This window comes from Botryllus schlosseri, chromosome 4 (genome assembly GCF_051294905.1).
Source record: "Botryllus schlosseri isolate E-star chromosome 4, Bs_hap1, whole genome shotgun sequence".
NCBI classification, from domain to species: Eukaryota; Metazoa; Chordata; class Ascidiacea; order Stolidobranchia; family Styelidae; genus Botryllus; species Botryllus schlosseri.
In genome coordinates, this window is record NC_137239.1 from 2,380,748 (window position 1) to 2,400,230 (window position 19,483).

Here is a 19,483-nt window from a genome sequence, read left to right on the forward strand (position 1 = left end):
AAAAAACTTGCCGGATTCCTGTCCGGTTAGAATCCAAAATCCTGATCCTTGTACATCTCTAATGGCTAACCTACGCAACTCCTGGCGGTTACGCATGAGCAAACACAGTGTCTCTTCTTGCTGAGTAATCTAAAAGTTGCATAATTGGCTGTGCTACATCTGGCGACCTGAGCGCTGAAATTTAATATAATTAACCGTGATCGAAAAATAGCGTCGCAGTGATTTCGAAAATAAAAATAAAATCTCATCCGGACAATGGAACCATGCACCCCGCAACAGCCCTCAAAGTCTGAAAACCGGCATTGCTCCAACAATGGCACCGCCGCAACACAATGAACGTAACAATGACCAATTTCGTCCTGCGATTGTTCTGATCAATGCCAATTTTCAGACTTTGGGGGCTGTTTTGAGGTCGTTCCATTGTCCTGAAAAGAATTTAATTCGTAATGTCGGAATCAGTGTGACACTATATAGCTTTCGTTCAAGACCAGATTAATTACATTTCATACCCCGGGTTGGTCATCGGATTATTTTCTTAAGGACTCTACTTATAGTGGCTGGCAAACCCGGTTCAAGTCGTGTTGTGTCGGTTCAAGTCGCATGTCGTGTACAGTGTACACGTGTGTCAAGGCGCATGTCGTGTTCAAGTACTCCAACACAGTTTAGAGAAGAAGTCAAGCGCATTTCCACGGTACATCGCATCACGCATTCACGGACGCATCGAGAAAGGCACGCTTATATAGTGAGCGGTTATGCCTGCAAACCTAGTCAGTGGTCATGGTCACGTATAGCGATTATTGCGCAACGCGATCTGCTTTATAGAAATGCATTGCACATTTTGTCCCGCTTAGAGATGACTATTACGTATTATGAACTAGAAATATGATAAGTGACTTTGGCCCCAGACGGGTAAAATATAGCTGAGAAGAATGTATTGATATAATGGTTCAATTTAACACCTTTAGTAATTAATGCAGATTTAGCGCTATTTTCTAGCGCTTTTTTCTCAATATTTAGCGACATCTAGCGATTTTTGACACCCGTTTTAGCGATTTTCTTCCATCCGGAGTTGGCAACACTGGTCGAGTTGCGAGTCTTCTGTGCTAAGTGTCGAGTCGAGTGCGAGTATTATTAGTGATCCGTTCGTGATGGATTACGAATTTGCTGAATTCTTATTGGGAGACGGCATAGAACAAAGAGATGTCGACGTATTGAAAGGTAAGTGTTAAGAATATCCATTACCTGAATCAAAGCTATAAGACAGTTCATATTTACTACCGATATGCCAAAGTGCTGTCTTCCATTTCAACAACTCGACTGTTATTCGTTAACGTGCAATAACGCATTTTGGTTCAGTGTAAGCTTTCAGATGCAGATATAATACAGCACGACAACATAGCAGCACATGATCACGTTTTTGTAGCAATCGGCAGAATGCAAAATTGTACAGTAAAAACTGGCTTAAGTTCCTGGCAAAAACAGTGTAGTATGGTATGATAATCCTTAAAATTGGAATATAACATCATGAAAAAATTACTAATATTGATTTTATTTAATATAGAGCCCGCGCAGACAAAGTTCAGCAGCACCCTATCGAGTCGGTATTCTGGCTCAAGCAGCTTTACTGTTGCGACTATACTATTCATAAACTGAGTGATTCTGGGCTTACTGATGTTTTGTCATCCAATGTCAACTTGTTTAGTAGCATTTCTGCAGATACACTCATTCATCCTCAGATGCACTGTGCTTGTTGCAAATAAAGGAAGCAAGAAAAACTTCTTATAAGGAACATTTTGGTCTTATTGAACCTGAAAGTGTCGAATTTGGGAGATGGTTTGAAAATATTTTAACTCGAGATGGTTATATGCTCCAGACTGCTTCTGCATACTGGTACTTTGTACCTTTTATGCAGCAGTTGGAAGCACTGTTAATGTCACTGCCGAATCTCTCATTTCAAAGCCTACTCCGTTTCACGGGTGTCATACCATGACAGATGCTTACATGGAGATTATCTTAAAAGTAATCTTGGGATAGCCAGTCACCCTGACTGCCTGCTATTCTCCCTGTATTTTGATGAATTTGAAGTAGTTGATCCAATCGGATCCCACCGTGAAAAACACAAAACATCGGCATACTATTACTGGTCGCTTTAATGTTCTGTATTTTGAGTCCAAATTCAATGCATTTGCTGTAGAAAGTAGTCGCGTTGTTGAGTTTTGTAAAGTTTCCGACTTAACCTATCCACGGCCACAAATTAGTCCCAAAATTGGCGACATTCAGTATATTATAACCAAGTGTGTTGATCAGGTGTGGTGTCTTTACAGGTAGTCCTGCTAAAGCTAGTAGAGTATTTGCTCAACATGCCATACATTTGGAAGTGAAATGTAAATTTGTATTTTGTTTTCTCAGAAAATGAAGTATGTAGCATGGTTTTCGGTTTGCTGGCTGATGAGGATTTCGTTAAAATGGATTTCAAAGTTGGCTTGATGTGCCGTTTGATTGCCCTGAGAGATGTGAGTACGTTTTTTCCGCATTCGTAGCTATGAATTTCCCATCGTGGAAAGGGAGCGATCTGCATCATCTAATCTTGTCATGCAGAAGTGGTTGAGGTCGATCAAACACAGTGGGACCGATTTAGTGCCGCATGTACCTGCTCAGAATAATGATTTCGAAAATCCAGTGACATCTACTCCTGATGTGCGTAGAACTTATTAAAGACAATATTTCATGCACTATTACATGGAACTATATTTTACAGCAAATTGAACCCATGAAGATGCAAGTAGATTTCATTACGGAGGACTCGCCTGCATCAAATACTGACGTTTTGGTATGAACATTTACATCACTATAATCTACCAATCAGTGTTGGATCATTTTGAGTCATTGTACATTTTGACTCGAGTCAAGTCAAGCGATTCTCGAAGGTGACTCGTGTCAAGTCACGTCACCCGATTTTTGGACCTCGAGTCATCCCAACACTACTACCAATACACCTGAATTGAGTATGATATTTCATTTTAGGACGGATATGTTCAAACGATTCCAGACGACACTGAGCTGGGAATTGCTCCTGTGTCAGACGATAGTGAGCTAGGAATTGCTTCAATTCCAGAAGATTGATAGTCTCCTGGGAATTGCTCCTGCCCAAAAGAGATTTACATTACCGAAATTCAATGCCCGTGTTGCATCCGAATTGCAACATCAAAAGGCTGGACATTTACTAAATGCCGTGGTGGAAGAATGCGCATACCACATCCGATTACATGGTGTTATGACATGCAAAAGAGCATATGCCGAATTCTCCAGGCATCTGTGCGAAAAGTATCCATGCCTACAATATGATGGAGTTGGGTGCCCTCACTGGGTAAGTGTTCATTGCATGTTTTTCGGCCTATGATCATGCAACGACCTTCTCAATTACAGCCATTACATATATCAATACCGGGATTGGGCTACACCGCTCAAATGCTCCGATATCAGATTTATTAAGTAGAGTGTAAAATATACTACGTATAATTGTGGCACGTCAAAGGTCCACTAGCTGCAATATTATAGCCCGGCAGTTTTACGATGTCATGATGCATCCTCTCGCACAATGTCTATAACTCATTAATTTGAAAAAATTATGGCCGGCACAAAAACAATTTTATTCAAACATTTGGAAATGTAATTTTTTCCTGTGTCGAGCGTGAATAATACAATAACAAATTACATTTCCATGAGGTCTGTGTATTGCCTGTCTGCAAGGTCCCGTCAAATAAGATCTACTTTGAAGTTATACATTGAATATCCCTATTATTGATACTGCGACCCGCGACATCATTAAAAACTAGGAATTGGCCCGCGAGCACATTTGAGTTGGAGACCAGGGCTCTATAGGGCATGGGTGTCAAACTCAACTGGTGTCTCGGGCCGGATTCAAACCTTCAGATTGCTCGCGGGCTACACCAGATGAATGATTTTTATACGTAGCCGCGAAATTCATGTCATTGTTTTCACGTGTATACTTCATCAAATCATCTAAGCCAGTGGTTCCCAACTTTTCTCGGTGTCAGGCCCAAATTGGCATTGTTCCGATCGATCGACGCCATTGGCCGCGAGCTATAGGACTATATCAGGGTTGTAACCAAGTCACAAGTCAATCTCACTTTTATAGTTCAGACTCGAGTCAAGTCTGAGTCGAAGTCATCGTGCAGAGATTCGTGTCCGAGTCATGGTATTATGACTCGAGTCCAAGTCATTGTGTTGACTGCTTAGTTTCCAGTTAAGTCTTGTCGAACCCACTTTTTATAACCCTGTTTAGGGATATCGAATGGTTCGCATTTATAATATACTAATTTTTCTCACTTTTAGCAGTTTCTGGTCGCATTTTCAAGTACCAGTACCAATAGACGAAATGCCATTCGGGTGGTTACTTCACTATTCTTCGAAATTACAATGAAATGTCGGTCTTGCCGTCTGAGTCTCGAGTCATATGACTTCGTACGAGTTATACCCAAAGATTCGAGTCCAAGTCGAGTCAATACACAGATTGACTCGAGTCGATTTATTATGTATTTTGAGAAAATGACTTGAGTCAAGATGAGTCATCAGAAAATCGACCCGAGTTGTTACAACCCTGACTATATGCTGCTTCTGCCGGCTAAGCAGTACCCATCTTGGCGTATTCAACAGTGAGTCACGTGTTGCACAACTATCGGTAGATTAGTTATCAATACCTATGTCTATCTATAGCTACTGCTCGCTCAACTGGATAGTTAGAGCACATTGCATTGACAGAGCAGTGACGTAACGTTAGCAGTCTACTCTACAACTTTCCTGCAATCCTAAGTTGAAACTCCAGACCTCGAGCCAAGCAAGAGTATTTTATAAATATAAATTTTGTTTGAACAATGTTTTCCAGGGAGAAGATGAAAGCAAAGAAGTCAAAAGTCTGCTATTTCTTCAGAAACAATTGACTTACTTGCGATTAAGATCAAAGTCAACGTTGCTGGCTATCGACGCAAAACAGGTATAATTCTATATAGGTCACAGGGGACCAAACAATTACCCACTATGTGTAGCGGCAACATGTATTCTGCGAGAAGGTTTTGTGTGCATGGCCAGCGAGGTATAATTAGTGATAACATCAGGTGAAATTGTAAGGTCAACCAAAATTTGATCAGCCTGACTGGGAAATTTGGTAATGATTAAAACATCAGTTCTGACGTATTGTTGTACCCAGGGCCTGCCTCATTTACCGCAGATCTTGGTATATTCATGATCATGAAGTAGAATACTTCGTAGCAGATTTATTTTAACTTGAAATTTTTATTAGCGGTTCGCATGATTTATTGTCACTCGATTTATTGCATTCAGGCTTTCAGCCCCCTACTTCTCGTTAGCACAACACCACGCTCACTTGCATGGACCATGTGCATGGTTACCACAAAAGAAGTAACTAGGGTTAGGGTTAGGTTTAGATACAAGGGTTAGGTTTAGATACGAGGGTTAGGTTTAGATACAAGAATATTATGAACATAAACTTCATTTTATTTTGAACTATATATGAGCTGCGTACAATAACGGATCACGTTTTTCAGCGACTAATGAATCGGTATTGGGACTAGTCAGTAGTCATGCATGCTAATAGCTCGAAGAATATTCCATCCTAAAGATTTATTATGGGAAAGCCCTAGGCCATTTTCTCGGCGTCTCAGTCTTGGCATCAGTGGTCCAAGTATATAGTCATCGTCAGACTGCCCAGTTTCAGGGTGCATTTTTGCGACTATAACATGCTAGGCATGGAGGTGTTCGCAAGAAAATTTGTTCTAAACCCCAACAAAACCTCTCTGATAAGCAATTTCAGCAAGCTATTGGAAAATTGACGATTAAAATGGGGTTTGCACAGTAGAATATTTCATCTCAGACAGCCATCTGTAAGTTTTAATAATTATGTAGTAAAATTGCTTTGTGAATTCTCTTAGCAAAATAAAATGATATTAAATTATTATAAATTTTGCAAATTTGGAGGATTCGCAAAACTCTGGATTTGCTTTGTGGATCCCGGTTGAGAACCGCTGTTGTATAGAAATGATTGAAACTACTTCGATACAAACGTTATTCTGAGCGTGCCCTTTTGAGCTTTGTGGATTGAAGTTGGAGCTTAGAGTGTTCTTTTTTATTCTTGCTCAGCAGCCCCTTGAACAGTCGTTTGATATGCTAACTATATGATTTATATACATTCGTATTATTTCAGGCGCATGATGCTGAAGTTGCATGCTTGACATTGGATCCACCACACCTACTGATCGTCTGCCACGAGTCGGGCGTACATCAAGGATGGGCATTGGTTGACAACACCTGTATATCATGCACAAAAGGGCAAGGAATCCTAGGCATGGTCATTGACCTCATGTCTCGTTACTATGCCTGGTACCTTGGATACCCTAAAACGTTTATGGTCCTTGGATTTCTACAAAAGATGATGATCGAGGACGAAAGAAATGGTTTTCACTAGAACTCCAAATATGTTCAATTCGAAAGAAAATACCGCGAAGCGTGTTAGTAAGATTGCCGGAAATGCAATAAGGTTGGTGGTTCACCAACTGGAGGGCATGTGCATCTGAAGGAGGCGCCTGTTGCCTGACATTTGAGCGCGGGACAGTATTTACTGTGCTTGCAGCATAATAACCGTATTTTGCAATAAAATTTGTTATCATTTCAAGCTCTGTGTCGTTTTTCAGCATGCCGGCGTAGCTATTTTCATTTTGAGCTCTGCGTCGGTATTTAACGCATGAGCGTTTAATTAAAACGTAAAAGTGTGAGACGTAATATGAGACACAATCGGACAGTTAAAAGGGGCTCACTTTTGGCGTTTAATTTTCCGTCTCATAAACGCTTTTGAAATTTAGAGTGTAGGCTCATCAAACATTGATCTTTGTGAAAATATTGACGGATGTGTGTATGCTGCATGTTGTTTAACCAAGAACATGTGACTATAAAGATGTTTTCGATATATGTTGAATTAGGGAAATAAGAAATGATGTATTTAAAGTTATTCGGTAAAACATTATCTGCTTCTAAACTATATCCTCCCTGCTTATTCGATACATTTTCGATAAGTCAAGGCATAGTACTTTTAGCTTTACGACCGACTCACCTGAACTTATCCCCGGTCAGCAAAAAGTAAAGCCATTGCCCGGCGTATCATAAACTTTCGATGGAAAAATAATGCTTCTAAAGATGCAATTCTCGCTGTTCAGCTGCAGACTCATTACCCCTTATTGCCCCACATTAACCGTCTGGCTATGGCAGCTTACAACCGATAATAACCCTACCGCTACCTCAATCAGTGTCGATTTCTGGCTGACATGTCACCCCTTCTGTAGCACGACATCACAATGTGAGAATATGATTTCATTATCGTGTTAGATATAATAAAATCCACCACAATCATACATACAAAATACCAGTAAAATGCGGACACCGGACAGTCATATAAAATGCCTAAAACGACACATTGACTTCAGTCGACATACAAAGAGATCTTCTTTTCTGGACAAGTTTGGTGCAACTATTCCAGTTCTTAAGATACACATATATCCACTCTTGAATTCGAATATAGACGAAATATGGTTTATCAAACTAGTTTGTGCCTTGGCGGGAAGATTATGATCAAGGCAACGCAGAACTTCCAACAGCAGCATGCTCGCTGTGTGACATGCTAACTTCATAGAGAGCCCAATTGTGACAGATTTCTGCCAGTTTTCGGTTTGGTGGGGTCTCTGATGTCTGGGTATTTCCACCGTCCCCATATTCGTGCGATGTACTGTCAGCCAGATTTCATTAGTAGTGATAGTCAGCTGATCATGGACATCGTCGCATGAGGTTGAATCAAGGATTGGAGGAGGATATTTTATAAACTGATGCCAACGTTGCATTCTTTTCAATTCACCATCAGATTTATACGGTTATTAGAGCATATCGTAATCAAGTCATGGCTTCAGTCTCTATCGTAAACTAAAGGCTAAATATAACAACAACAAGACTCGGAAATTAACTGAAATGATTATCACAAATTTTAATCAAAAATTATTACAAGATAAAGAATTCTACTCAACAGCTGAAATGCGAACCGCTGTAGTGGACATCAATGATTGTAAATTCATTCACGGACATTACAGCCAATGTCCCTTCTAATTTTTGACGAGTCTGCGCAAACACACCAACTCACTGAGCGGTCCCTTGGACAACAGTGATCCAATAAAACAATATTATTTATTGAAAGAATCAAATCAATTTGTTACCAGATAATAACATTATGAGCGAGGAAGAGGAACTGGGCTTTAAACATGATGTGATGTCAAATTGAAGTTAAGCCGAAGCAATGACCCGCAATGATGATAAACCTCTACATCACGGATATTGCACATGTGCTATGGTACATATTTTTAAAAACCTTTCAGGTGCAGTTCGAATACGGTGACATTCTTACGAAAACGATTGCTGCCAAAATATGCCTCGCTGTTGCATAGTTTTATTCCTGGACCTCCTGTCACAATTGTCGGTATACTGGAAAGATATTGCAATCGCCAAAATGTACGGAAAACAAGTATCTTTCGTGAGGAGCACACGATTCTAAGTTAGTATTTTTGTTGTTGTGTTTCATATTCATGGTATTTCGACTACATTGGTCATTTCACATCGGGTCGAGATTCTTCGTTATCATTCCGTATTCACCAACTTGTACCCCGTTCCACTTCCATGCTTTTCAAGATGGCGAGAAGGAGACTAGATAGACCCCGAACACTTAGGTGGGAATTTTGATGTCGACATCGGTCTGACTCGAACCTGCAACCACTTCGTGTTGCAGCTGTAGAACGGAGTACTACGCTATCTCACCACCGTTCGCATCTGTACAGTAGGAGTCAGATTGCATTTGAATCGTGACAAGCAGGAACATATTTCAAGGTTAATTATAACGGAGTCAATTCCTAAAGTCAATTTTCATGTCGACGGCCTCCAACACATACTAATATAATTACGTGTTGACGGCCGCACAAATTTCCTTCTACGGCCGCAGGTAGGCCACCCCAGGTGTAAAGGCCCACTGCGTTGATACAGTAATACAGGCAATGCAGTCATTACTATAAACTAGAGATGATGTGAACCTCTGAAAGGTTCAGGTTCGTGTAAACGCGAACCTTTATAAAAGGTTCTGTGTGAACGCGAACGTAAATCTCATGAAGTCATGTGATGTCATATTGCTAATGCCAACCCTTCATTTCAGTGAAGTGATAGCCTATATCAGAAATTGACGCGAGAAATTGACGAAGTCCCTAATAATTTTGACTGAACATGTGTTTCACAACTATTCTGACTTCACGATTGTTGACGATGAAACTTATTTTGTGTTCAAGAACGCTCGCCAAATTTAAACTCCAGCAGTCGCGCTCAATGGAGGATAAGCCGATTTCAACTTCATTTGAGCACATTTTTAATATTCTTTGAAGATTTGAAGCAATTCACACGTGTACGTCATTCATTAATTCATAGCTTTGGCAGTAGCATTATCATTTATAACTGGCCCCAAAATTTTCGAAAGCACTCACCCCATGAACCCCACCGGTGAATCTGATCACATGGGTGAAAAAAGAGAAATGATTGATAGTAATATGTGATACCGCTACTATTAATTACGAAATTCATTCCTGAATCGGAAATATTTTCGCGCCCGGCGCGACAAAATGAAATCGCAGCAACTATTCATAACACAGCCTCTCGAGATTTCGGTGCGTACAATGGGCCATTGTAAAAGGTGGAATAGTCCGGAGTTCACTTTTTAAATGTCACCAAATGTATCAACGGAGATAATGAAATTATATAATGATACCATAAAATCAATACTTTCCGTCGCTTTGCCAACAATTTCGACGAGGACTTGCAAGGGAATATAAGCTTACGCATTAACGGTCTTGGCCAGATCGGACAATGTATTTGTCGCCTGAGTATTGAGCAGAGTGTAAAACGGGTTTCTATACTTGCTACCGATATTTCCCCATTGATAAGTTTTATAGCAGGACCACATACCGCAATCGCATGGATTTGGTTTTTATGATACTAAACATATGAAGTCAAGATTGACCCCTTACCCCAACTGGAGCCACTAAATATTCACAAACGGAGAGCTTGATATTTCGAGCAAACTTTTGTAACATAGAAATAAAAAGTATTCGAGATTGTCAAGATGCATGCCCGATGATGCCTATGATGTTGATTTTGTATGCTGCCAGTGTCCTGCATAGAGTGGTCTGAAGTTTAAATACAATAAATTTTATACAAAAAGACTATAATTAGTGAAAATTGTAATATATAAAAAAGGTTCACAGTGCAGAACCTACCAAGGTTCGTTTGTGAACGCGAACCTCTAAACTTCGGCGGTTCACACACAGAACGCGAACTCGAACCTCACGTTCACACCATCCCTACTATCAACACATACAGCCAGATTTGAAATACAAATATTGTAACTGAAGTAAGAAGTATGAACGTATGACCATATCAATTGAAATCCGATTTCTGGCAAAGGCGCAATTTCACGAAATTTTATATTGATACAGAGGCCTAAGTTATCAGTTATTTTGAATATAGAAGATTCCCGTTCAATTTCAAACGAATGAAATAAAATCTGAATTTTGCTACTAAGAAGCTGATGTAATTCAACGCCATACATTGCACAGTTGCAGCATTTACCGATCAATGTTTCCAACGCTCTCTCGGGCAACTCTGATGCGCAGGAATGAACTGCAATTCGCAGGCATATGCAATAACACACTGTCCAATTTCGAACTCCAACAAAAAAAAATTAAACGAAATCACTCACGGAATATTTTAAGCACGGTATTGCGATTTTCATGTGTTTAAATGCAATAAAATTTCGAGAATAGGAACGTGAACGTGATCGTCCGACGGAGGGAGGAGATGGTGCTTATCAGATCACTAGGATTGAAATCTACGCTTCTACCGAGGTGGCGTCGCTTCTTATGATTACGAATGACTGATTAAAAATTGGTGATGTGCATTTGTACATCTAAAATTGCCGTTAGTTTGGACATATGAGCATCAGTGCCTTCTGCGAAAGACATCATGTTTTTTTTTCAGACTACATATGAATTTTTTGAATGGACACTTACGTGACCTTTGACACGAACCAATCAGGTTGCAGCAGGATGTAAACAAAGAACAAGGCCGGGCAATCTCACTATGAGCGCTTTTGGAGAAGGGTTGGAAATGAAGGTTTTTCGCAAAATTACATTGAATTGGGAATAGCTGGCTTTGGTGAATGGTAATAACGTAGAGCTAGTATGTATTTGCAGTGTTCTAACCCAGGGTTGTAATGACTCGAGTCAGACTCGAGTCACGATTTTTTTGTGACTCGACTTGACTCGAGTCATTTTCTTGAAATGGGAAAATGACTCGACTCGACTCGAGTCAATATTTAGATTGACTCGACTTGTACTCGAGTCATTACGTATGACTCGACCCAAGTCAATGACTCGGCATATTTTATATGACTTGAAGATGAATAAATTTGCGAATCGTAATGGCCAGTTCAACACATCTGACGAATTCTGCCAACATTGCTATTTGTCACCACTGCTTTCCTTGCACTCGTCTGATATCAGATATGCCGCCGCAAAAGCAATGGACAATGATACCATAGTGTCCTATATGGTGTCGACACAAGCAAATCTCACGGCTCAGTGAAATTGATTCACATCACAATTTCCATTTGACTACAGGTAATTTGACGGTCAATTTTGACCGGCTTGCCGAGCATTAAATTTGGTAAAACGGGTATCAATCGAAAGCTCACTCTACACCGATTACGAAAATATAAATTTTATTCCGCTCGTGGCCCTGGAACCTCCACAATCAGCCTCGAATTTTTCATTGTTTTGGAGATTGGCATTGGGACGCAACAATGCTGCCTGGCACTTTTGCTCTTGAGCTACTCTCTCGTTTCACCAGACAGCATTGTTGCGTCCCAATGCCAATCAGGGTCGTACCAACCCTGCTCTCACTCTACAACCATGCGAATAGGCACACCCTCACTGTCAATTACTTGCGCGCATTAGTTATTATTATTATTATTATATTTAAAAGCAATTTTAGTGACGCATATAACAACAATGGTCTTTTGCGTCACGACGTAACGGTTGCTAATCGAATCTATATTGCGATAAGTAAATACAGTCAACTAAACATTTAGTACTGTCTTTTTGTCTTCGCAAGGAATTCCCACAGCCAAGGTAATATATAATCACTAGTTATTATATTTTCCATGGTGAAGGGTACTCTCAGGTCCATTACGGCAGCTCTAAACTGGCATCTTTCGTTAGCGTACTTTGCACACTCCATAATAACGTGCTCTGCAGTTTCTTCAACATGGCATGTGGTACAATCAGGGGTATCGGAGCATCCAATTTTGCTAAGATGGGAGTTGAGACGACAGTGTCCGGTGCGTAATCTGAAAATGGTCGTTTCGGCACGGCGTGGCGTGGTTAAAGTAGGTAGTTTTGTGTATATGTCAGGGCAGAACTGTTTGAAATGTGCTCCAGAGGCGGTTTCGATGAAACGTTGGTTCCAGTCTTGCCTACAGCGACCTAGAATCAATGAGTTGGCCTCGCTAGAAGTAAGATCTACACTTTGGTCAGCTAAGTCATGGGCCGCAGCCTCTTTCGCAAGTCGGTCAGCGACTTCATTCCCTTCAATACCACAGTGTCCTGGAATCCATACAAAAGAAATATCTCTATGGCTTTCATGTAAGAGATGGTGAGTTAGTTCTAATATTTGATTGGTAATATAGTTATTTTCACCAAGATGGTTTTTCAACGACAGCAATGCACTCAAAGAGTCACTCAGAATAGCAACTCGTTCGATGGAATTTTCTGAAATCCATATCAGTGCATCGAATATCGCTCTCAGCTCAATCGAAAAGATTGATAGGAGTTTCGAACATACTTTTGATGTTCTTATATTGCGATCGGGGATGTAGAAGGAGTACCCAGCACCGTTGATGTTTTTAGATCCATCGGTGTAAACTAGCATTCTGTTTGGGTATTGCTCAAAAATATAATCTCTGAATATAGCATCGACAATGTGACGTGGTGGATCGCGTCCGAGGGCTGTTTGTAATGATGTATCAATCATAGCGCATTTCAATAACCAAGGGCATATGGTTAGAGGGTGGTCACCTCTGACTTGCAAATCATCCAATATTTGAAGTCGGGATAAGAGATTGAAAGTCACAAATCGGTCCGAGAGTAGATTGTAAATTTCCTCCCATGAACCCTCCAATAAACTACGTGCAGGGTTTGATTGTTGTGTTCTGATCTTGGAACGGTACTTGAGACAAAGATATTGGTGCCTTAGAAAAAGGGGCATGTCGTTACACGAGGCCTCTAATACGCATATAGGGGTGCTGGACATGGCACCGCAAGAAAGTCTCAGAGCTTGATTGCGGATTGCAATTATTTTCGCGAGGTGTGATTTCGGTGCAAAGAAGTACGCTTCCATGCCATACTCTATGATGGATCTTATCAGGCTCCTATACAGGGTTAATAGCGTTCGAGTGGATGCACCCCAAGATGTGCCGGATACCATTCTGAGTAAATTCATGCGCTTTGCGCATTTGGATGCAACGTTAGATGTGTGTATTTTATAGTTGAGTCTTTTGTCAAAGGTGACACCTAAATATTTGAAGGATTCCACATACCTCAGTTGATGACTTCCTAGTTTGAGTACAGGTTGTACATAATTTCGCTTTTTCGTGAAAACCATTGCTACGGATTTCTCGACCGATACCATAAAACCCCACTTTACACACCATCGATGGATCTGATCAAGGGATGACTGAATGTTTTGAGCAAGTTGGTCAACAGCAAGACCGGCCTCCCAAATGGCACAATCGTCCGCATAGAGCCCCATGTCTGACTCGATAACTGTTGGAAGGTCATTTATCATAATGCTGAATAACAAAGGGCTAAGCACACTCCCCTGCGGAATACCATTTTCGGTGAGGAAAATGTCGAATAACGTTGTCCCGATTCGAACTTGAAAAGTACGGTCGTGTATGAAATTGTTGATCCAAGAAAGACAAGGCCCCGAAATACCCATTTCCCGTAAGTTATGGATGACAGCAGCCCTCCACACCATGTCATATGCTCTCTCGATGTCTAAGAAGACAGCTAAGACCGATCTTCCATTATGGATAGCTTTGTAAGTGGCATCGTGTAATCGGAGCACATGATCCAGGGCCCGCCGTCCCCGACGAAAGCCACTTTGAGCTGAGTGGAGTAAGCCGTGCTTTTCTAGATACCAAGATAGTCGCTTCATAATCATCGTCTCCATCACTTTACAGACTTGGCTGGTCAAGGCTATAGGACGATATGACTGTTGGTCTGATCGGTCCTTGTTTCCTTTGGGAATTGGAATAACAATCGAGTGCTTCCAGCTGCGAGGGACAGTCCCATTGCGCCATGAGTTATTTATCACCGAAAGCATGCTGAGTAGGGCATCTGGCGGGAAGTTTTTGAACATGGAGTAGCAAAGAGTGTCATGTCCCGGGGACGTGTCTTTTTTCGACTTCAGTGCTTTCTCAAGCTCTGCAATCGTGAAAGGATTGTTCAGAAGAGTATCGTTCCTATGGTGTTCGACTTCTATGAGGAGTGAAGCTCTCAAGTCCAACCTATGACGGTAATTCAAAGAGCTGCTACAACGTTGGAATGTCTTCGCTAGTATTTGTGCTTTTCCTCTTTCATCAGTAATATAATTGCTCTCAACTTTCAAAGATGCCACCGAACTATTCGAAAGATTGCCCGAAATAGAACGGATGACACTCCACACTTTCTGGAAATTTCCCCTGGCGCCAAGTGTTTCACAAAAGGATCTCCATGAATCACGTTTCGCTGTTAGTATCACTCGTCTGCACTGTGCACGACTACGTTTAAATTCAGCGATGTATTGCGCATCAAACGTTTGCCTCATTTTCAAAAATGCTGCCTTCTTCTTTCTCACAGCCCTGGCACAATCGTCGTTCCACCATGGTACTGATGAGCGACTGTGACTTCTCTTGATTGGAATGGACAGTCTGGCCGCACATAATACATCACTAGTGAATTTGTCGACCATGGCGTCAATGTTGTTCCCTGAACTTGGCACCTTGGGTAGATCAATCATCTGGCGAAAGCTCGCCCAATCTGCCTTCGAAAGGGCCCAAGTAAGCGGACGTTTGTTAGAGCGGGGTAGTTTAGCCAATAAAGATGTCAGTATGACAAAATGATCACTGCCTAATAGGGAGTTTGTCACGTTGGTAGTGCACGAGTGTGCGATATCTGCCGACGCCAGTGACAAGTCGATGAGTGAGGCCCTGCTCACTGCGTTGTATGCAGTATTGATGCGAGTTGGACTCGTTGCGTTCAGGGTTACCAATCCATGCCGATTTATCGAATCATACAACATGTGACCTCTGCGATTCGAGTTTCCAGCACTCCATGACCAGTGATGGGCATTGAAATCACCTAATATCAAAGACCTGTCCGACAGGTCACCCAAGAAGTCTAAGTCACCATCAACAACTCGGTACTCGGGAGAGCAGTATATGTTACAGATCCGCAAACCGTTCACTTCGATGCACAGCGTATCTATTAAGGATGGTGTGAACGTGAGGTTCACGTTCGCGTTCTGTGTGTGAACCTCGGATATTTAGAGGTTCGCGTTCACAACAGAACCTTGGTAGGTTCTGCACTGTGAACCTTTTTCATGTATTACAATTTTCACTTCATCGTTGGTTCAAATTTATTGCATTTCAACTGCAGGCCACTCTATGCATAGCGCTATAGGCACAAAAAATCAACACTAAACGAGCATGTACCTTGACAATCTCAAAAGTTTTACTTGCTTTGTTGCAAAAGTTTCCTCGAAATATCCAACTTTCCGTTTGTAAATATCTATTGACTTTCTGCTGCCAGCTTGACCCACAATCACAAAATATCACGAGCGAAATAAGCTACGTAGTCAGCAAATGATGTTTATTCAACTAATCAATCTAGCAGGCGTATGGGGTTAATCTTGACTTCATATGTTTACTGGATCATTAAAACCAAATCGGTGCGATTGAAGTGTGGGCTACGGCTGTATATCTTGTTAATGGGGTAGGCCTACTATAGGTAGCAAGTATAGAAACCCGTTTCACTCTCTGCTCAATATCAATGTACTCAGACGCCGAATACATTTTCCGATCTGTCATACGAAAAAGGTGACTCGAGTCTGACTTGAGTCAAGTCATAACTCGAGTCATCCCAACACTGCTACAAGGCTATATCTGCATCTTCCTTGCCCGACGGCATATGCACATCATGTAGGCCTACTCATGGTATGCATATACGCAAATCGTGTGTATGTATATCATGAGTCGGTGTATATGCCGCAAGAACATCAAGGACAAAAATAAACTACGTCCCTTCCTTTCCTTATATTCCCCGGTAAGTCCTCGTCAAAATTGTTGGCAAAGCGACGGAAGATATTCCTTTTATGGGATTATTATATCATTTGATTGCCCCAGTTGATACATTTGGCTGACGTTTAAAACGTCAATATGTATTTCAGCATTGTGACGTAATGTTGCCGAGTCGTCGCTAGGTATCATGTACATTAATATAGGCTATCATTTCATTGAAGGATAGATTGAAATTAGCAATATGACGTCCCGTGACGTCATGAAGTTCACGTTCGTGTTCACACAGAACCTTTCAAAAAGGTTCGCGTTCACACGAACCCGAACCTTTTAGAGGTTCACACCATCCCTAGTATCTATACCACCACCGGGTGACTGAATATCGAGAATTCGATAAGACAATTGCTTATTAATTAGAATGGCTAGCCCACCACTGCGAAGTGTTTTATCTTTTCTTTCCATGATGTACCCTTTAATCTTTGGAACATATTTATCAATAAGATGTGTCTCTTGAATTAACATAATATCAGGACGCCTAGGGAGTTGCTCTATAAAGTTTTTCAGTTCAGGTAACTTCCTGTATATTCCTCTGCAGTTCCATTGCAGTACAAGAACACCAGCGTTCTTATACATTTTGTGGAACTGCGCTCAAGAGGCTTTTCAGTGATTCAGGGTCGAAAGAAACGCTTAGCCACTTCTGAGCCGCGGAGGTAATCAATGACGGAAGATCGATATCATCGCTTGAACGACAAGTTTTAGCTGTGAGGTTCACAATTTCGCATATGAATGCGAAGAATAGTAACGGATGTGTAGAAGACATGATAGATAGAATTGACGAGTCGTGATCTGATTCGGACGGGGTACTGTCGGCCTCGGTGGCCTCGTTTACATGAGAAGAGGTTTCCAAAAAGGATAAGTTCGCATCATTTGGAAGGGGTTGTCGCGGTGGACTGATTTTCACCGACGTTGACTTAGCAGAGGCATTCTGACGTTGATGTACAGCCTGCCGTCTGTGTATAGCCTGACTATAAGTTTTACCGCTGGGAGTTGGCGACAATTGTGTGTGTGAAGATGTTTCCGGTGCATTCGCTTTAGCATCGACATGCGATACTTTGGCTTTAGCATCGACATACGATAGACCAGGGGTGGGCAAACTTTTGAGCTCGCGGGCCGCATTCAACATATGAATCCATTCGCGGGCCGCACCATATCAAATTGGGATTATAATAAACCAAACCACAATATTGGTATTTGATTATATAGCGAGGACATGGATATAATATATATGCTTATTTTAAACCAACCAAACACTGCTTTATATTGACGAAATCGTACGCGCGTCAGAAACCGTGCAAGACTTTATAGGCTGGTCGACCTCAAAAACCAATTTGTCAAAAGTATATAGGGGATAAAAGTCATCGGTTAGCCCGATTCTTAGAAAAGGGGTTGAAATTTGAATCGGTGAGCAGCTATCTGCTCATAGATTTGCTGATTCCACTTTGGGGTCAGTTCCAGGACACACAATGCTGACAGCATCATAACCATGTTAGCTTCAAACACGCTTCTACTATGTGTAGATAAAATACAAACAGCCTACTTTTACGCCAGATGTGGCCAACCTTTTGGCCATTCACGGCCGCATTTCGACTACTCATGTAGCCTAAGGCCGCATTCCTGGGCATATCCGTAAAGAACGAGCTGGGCGCCAAATACCCATGTTACAGTGTCTATTTTTCAGATGCACTAATGAATTTTGTCATTAATATTAGTAGTTTTACATATCATTATCAAACTTTAACCTTTCTCAGCCCACGTGATCAGAGTCACCGGTAGAGTTGATGAAGGGGGTGTTTTCGAGTATTTAGGGCAAGTTATAAATCATGATGCATCTCCGGGTGGGCCAATTGCTGTTATTCATTTTGTTGCATGCCATTATTTCTGGACCTGCCATCAGGATTGCCGGTATAGTGAGGAGCACACGATTCCGAGTTGGTATTTCTCAATGAGGCGCATCATTTTCCTCTGCTTCTCGCCTCTTTGTGGGGCTCTGACGGCAAAGAGCGCTACTGTATTAAAATCAAAAAAGGAAGTGAAATTGAATCGCGCGTAGCGCGAAGAAAATTCCAAGACTAATTAAAATATTTCAAGAAATCGGGAGTCAATTCGTAAATTCAAATTGCATGTCGTCGGCCGCCAACACATACTAATTGAATTGCGTCTCCACGGCCGCACCACTTCCTTCTACGGCCGCAGGTTGGCCGCCCCTGTTTTACGTATACAGAGAACGAATCTACCTAATACACCCGCGAATCGTTTTCTCCAAGCACAGCTCTAAAATTAAAAAACGTTGCTGGAGTGGCCAATCTGAAATCACACCCGTGATCCGAATTTTATCAATCCCGTTAAGGATTTATGTGATGTTTAGCCGTTCAAACCTTTCAAAACGCGTGGGCCTTGAGGTCGGGCTGTCGCACCAGAAATTATACATAAAAATAATGTAGGAAGTATTTACCCTAAAATTAACATGGTTAAATATATTAGGAAAAAATTTAAGTCCCTGTAGATTTTTAGTACGCATTTTATCTATTATTCATCATTTATTTATAATATTTTCAATATTTTATTGAGACTCTCGCGGGCCGCACAAAACGATGTTGCGGGCCGCATGCGGCCCGTGGGCCGTAGTTTGACCACCCCTGCGATAGACTCTCTCGTTCTCGAATTATTTGTATTTTGGCTTCCCTCTTATACACTGGGCACCCACCGTAAGCTGCGCTATGGGGCATTTTACAATTGACACACCTCTTTTCCTGATCGCACTGATGATGTTCATGCTCATGACTCCCACATTTGGAGCACGTTTTTCTTCCACCGCAATTTGCCTTCGTGTGACCGAATCGATTGCATCGGTGGCACCTCAATGGGGAGGATTATAGGGATTGGTCTTGAATCGAAGATATCCAATATACAACTCATCTGGAG

At 41.4% G+C, this 19,483-nt stretch overlaps 1 protein-coding gene and 1 long non-coding RNA gene across 4 annotated transcripts in view; both read left to right on the forward strand.

Annotated features, from left to right (window-relative positions):
- The window catches only part of LOC145437919 (uncharacterized), a 154,542-nt gene that overhangs the window by 47,120 nt on the left and 87,939 nt on the right, over positions 1 to 19,483 (forward strand). The gene's annotated exons all lie outside the window — the stretch shown is intronic.
- LOC145436843 (uncharacterized) lies at positions 1,644 to 6,535 on the forward strand. Of its 3 annotated transcripts, XM_080314058.1 has the most exons (6): positions 1,644 to 2,513; positions 2,599 to 2,697; positions 2,759 to 2,830; positions 3,025 to 3,367; positions 4,907 to 5,014; positions 6,242 to 6,535. In XM_080314058.1, exons 1-4 carry the CDS (start codon positions 2,427 to 2,429, stop codon positions 3,121 to 3,123), a joined length of 357 nt encoding a protein of 118 aa, XP_080170184.1. In that variant the 5' UTR covers positions 1,644 to 2,426; the 3' UTR covers positions 3,124 to 3,367; positions 4,907 to 5,014; positions 6,242 to 6,535. The 3 variants fall into 3 exon arrangements, with proteins under 3 accessions (XP_080170184.1, XP_080170185.1, XP_080170183.1); XM_080314059.1 differs by lacking the exon at positions 4,907 to 5,014; XM_080314057.1 differs by lacking the exons at positions 1,644 to 2,513; positions 2,599 to 2,697; positions 2,759 to 2,830 and having other exon boundaries at positions 3,124 to 3,367.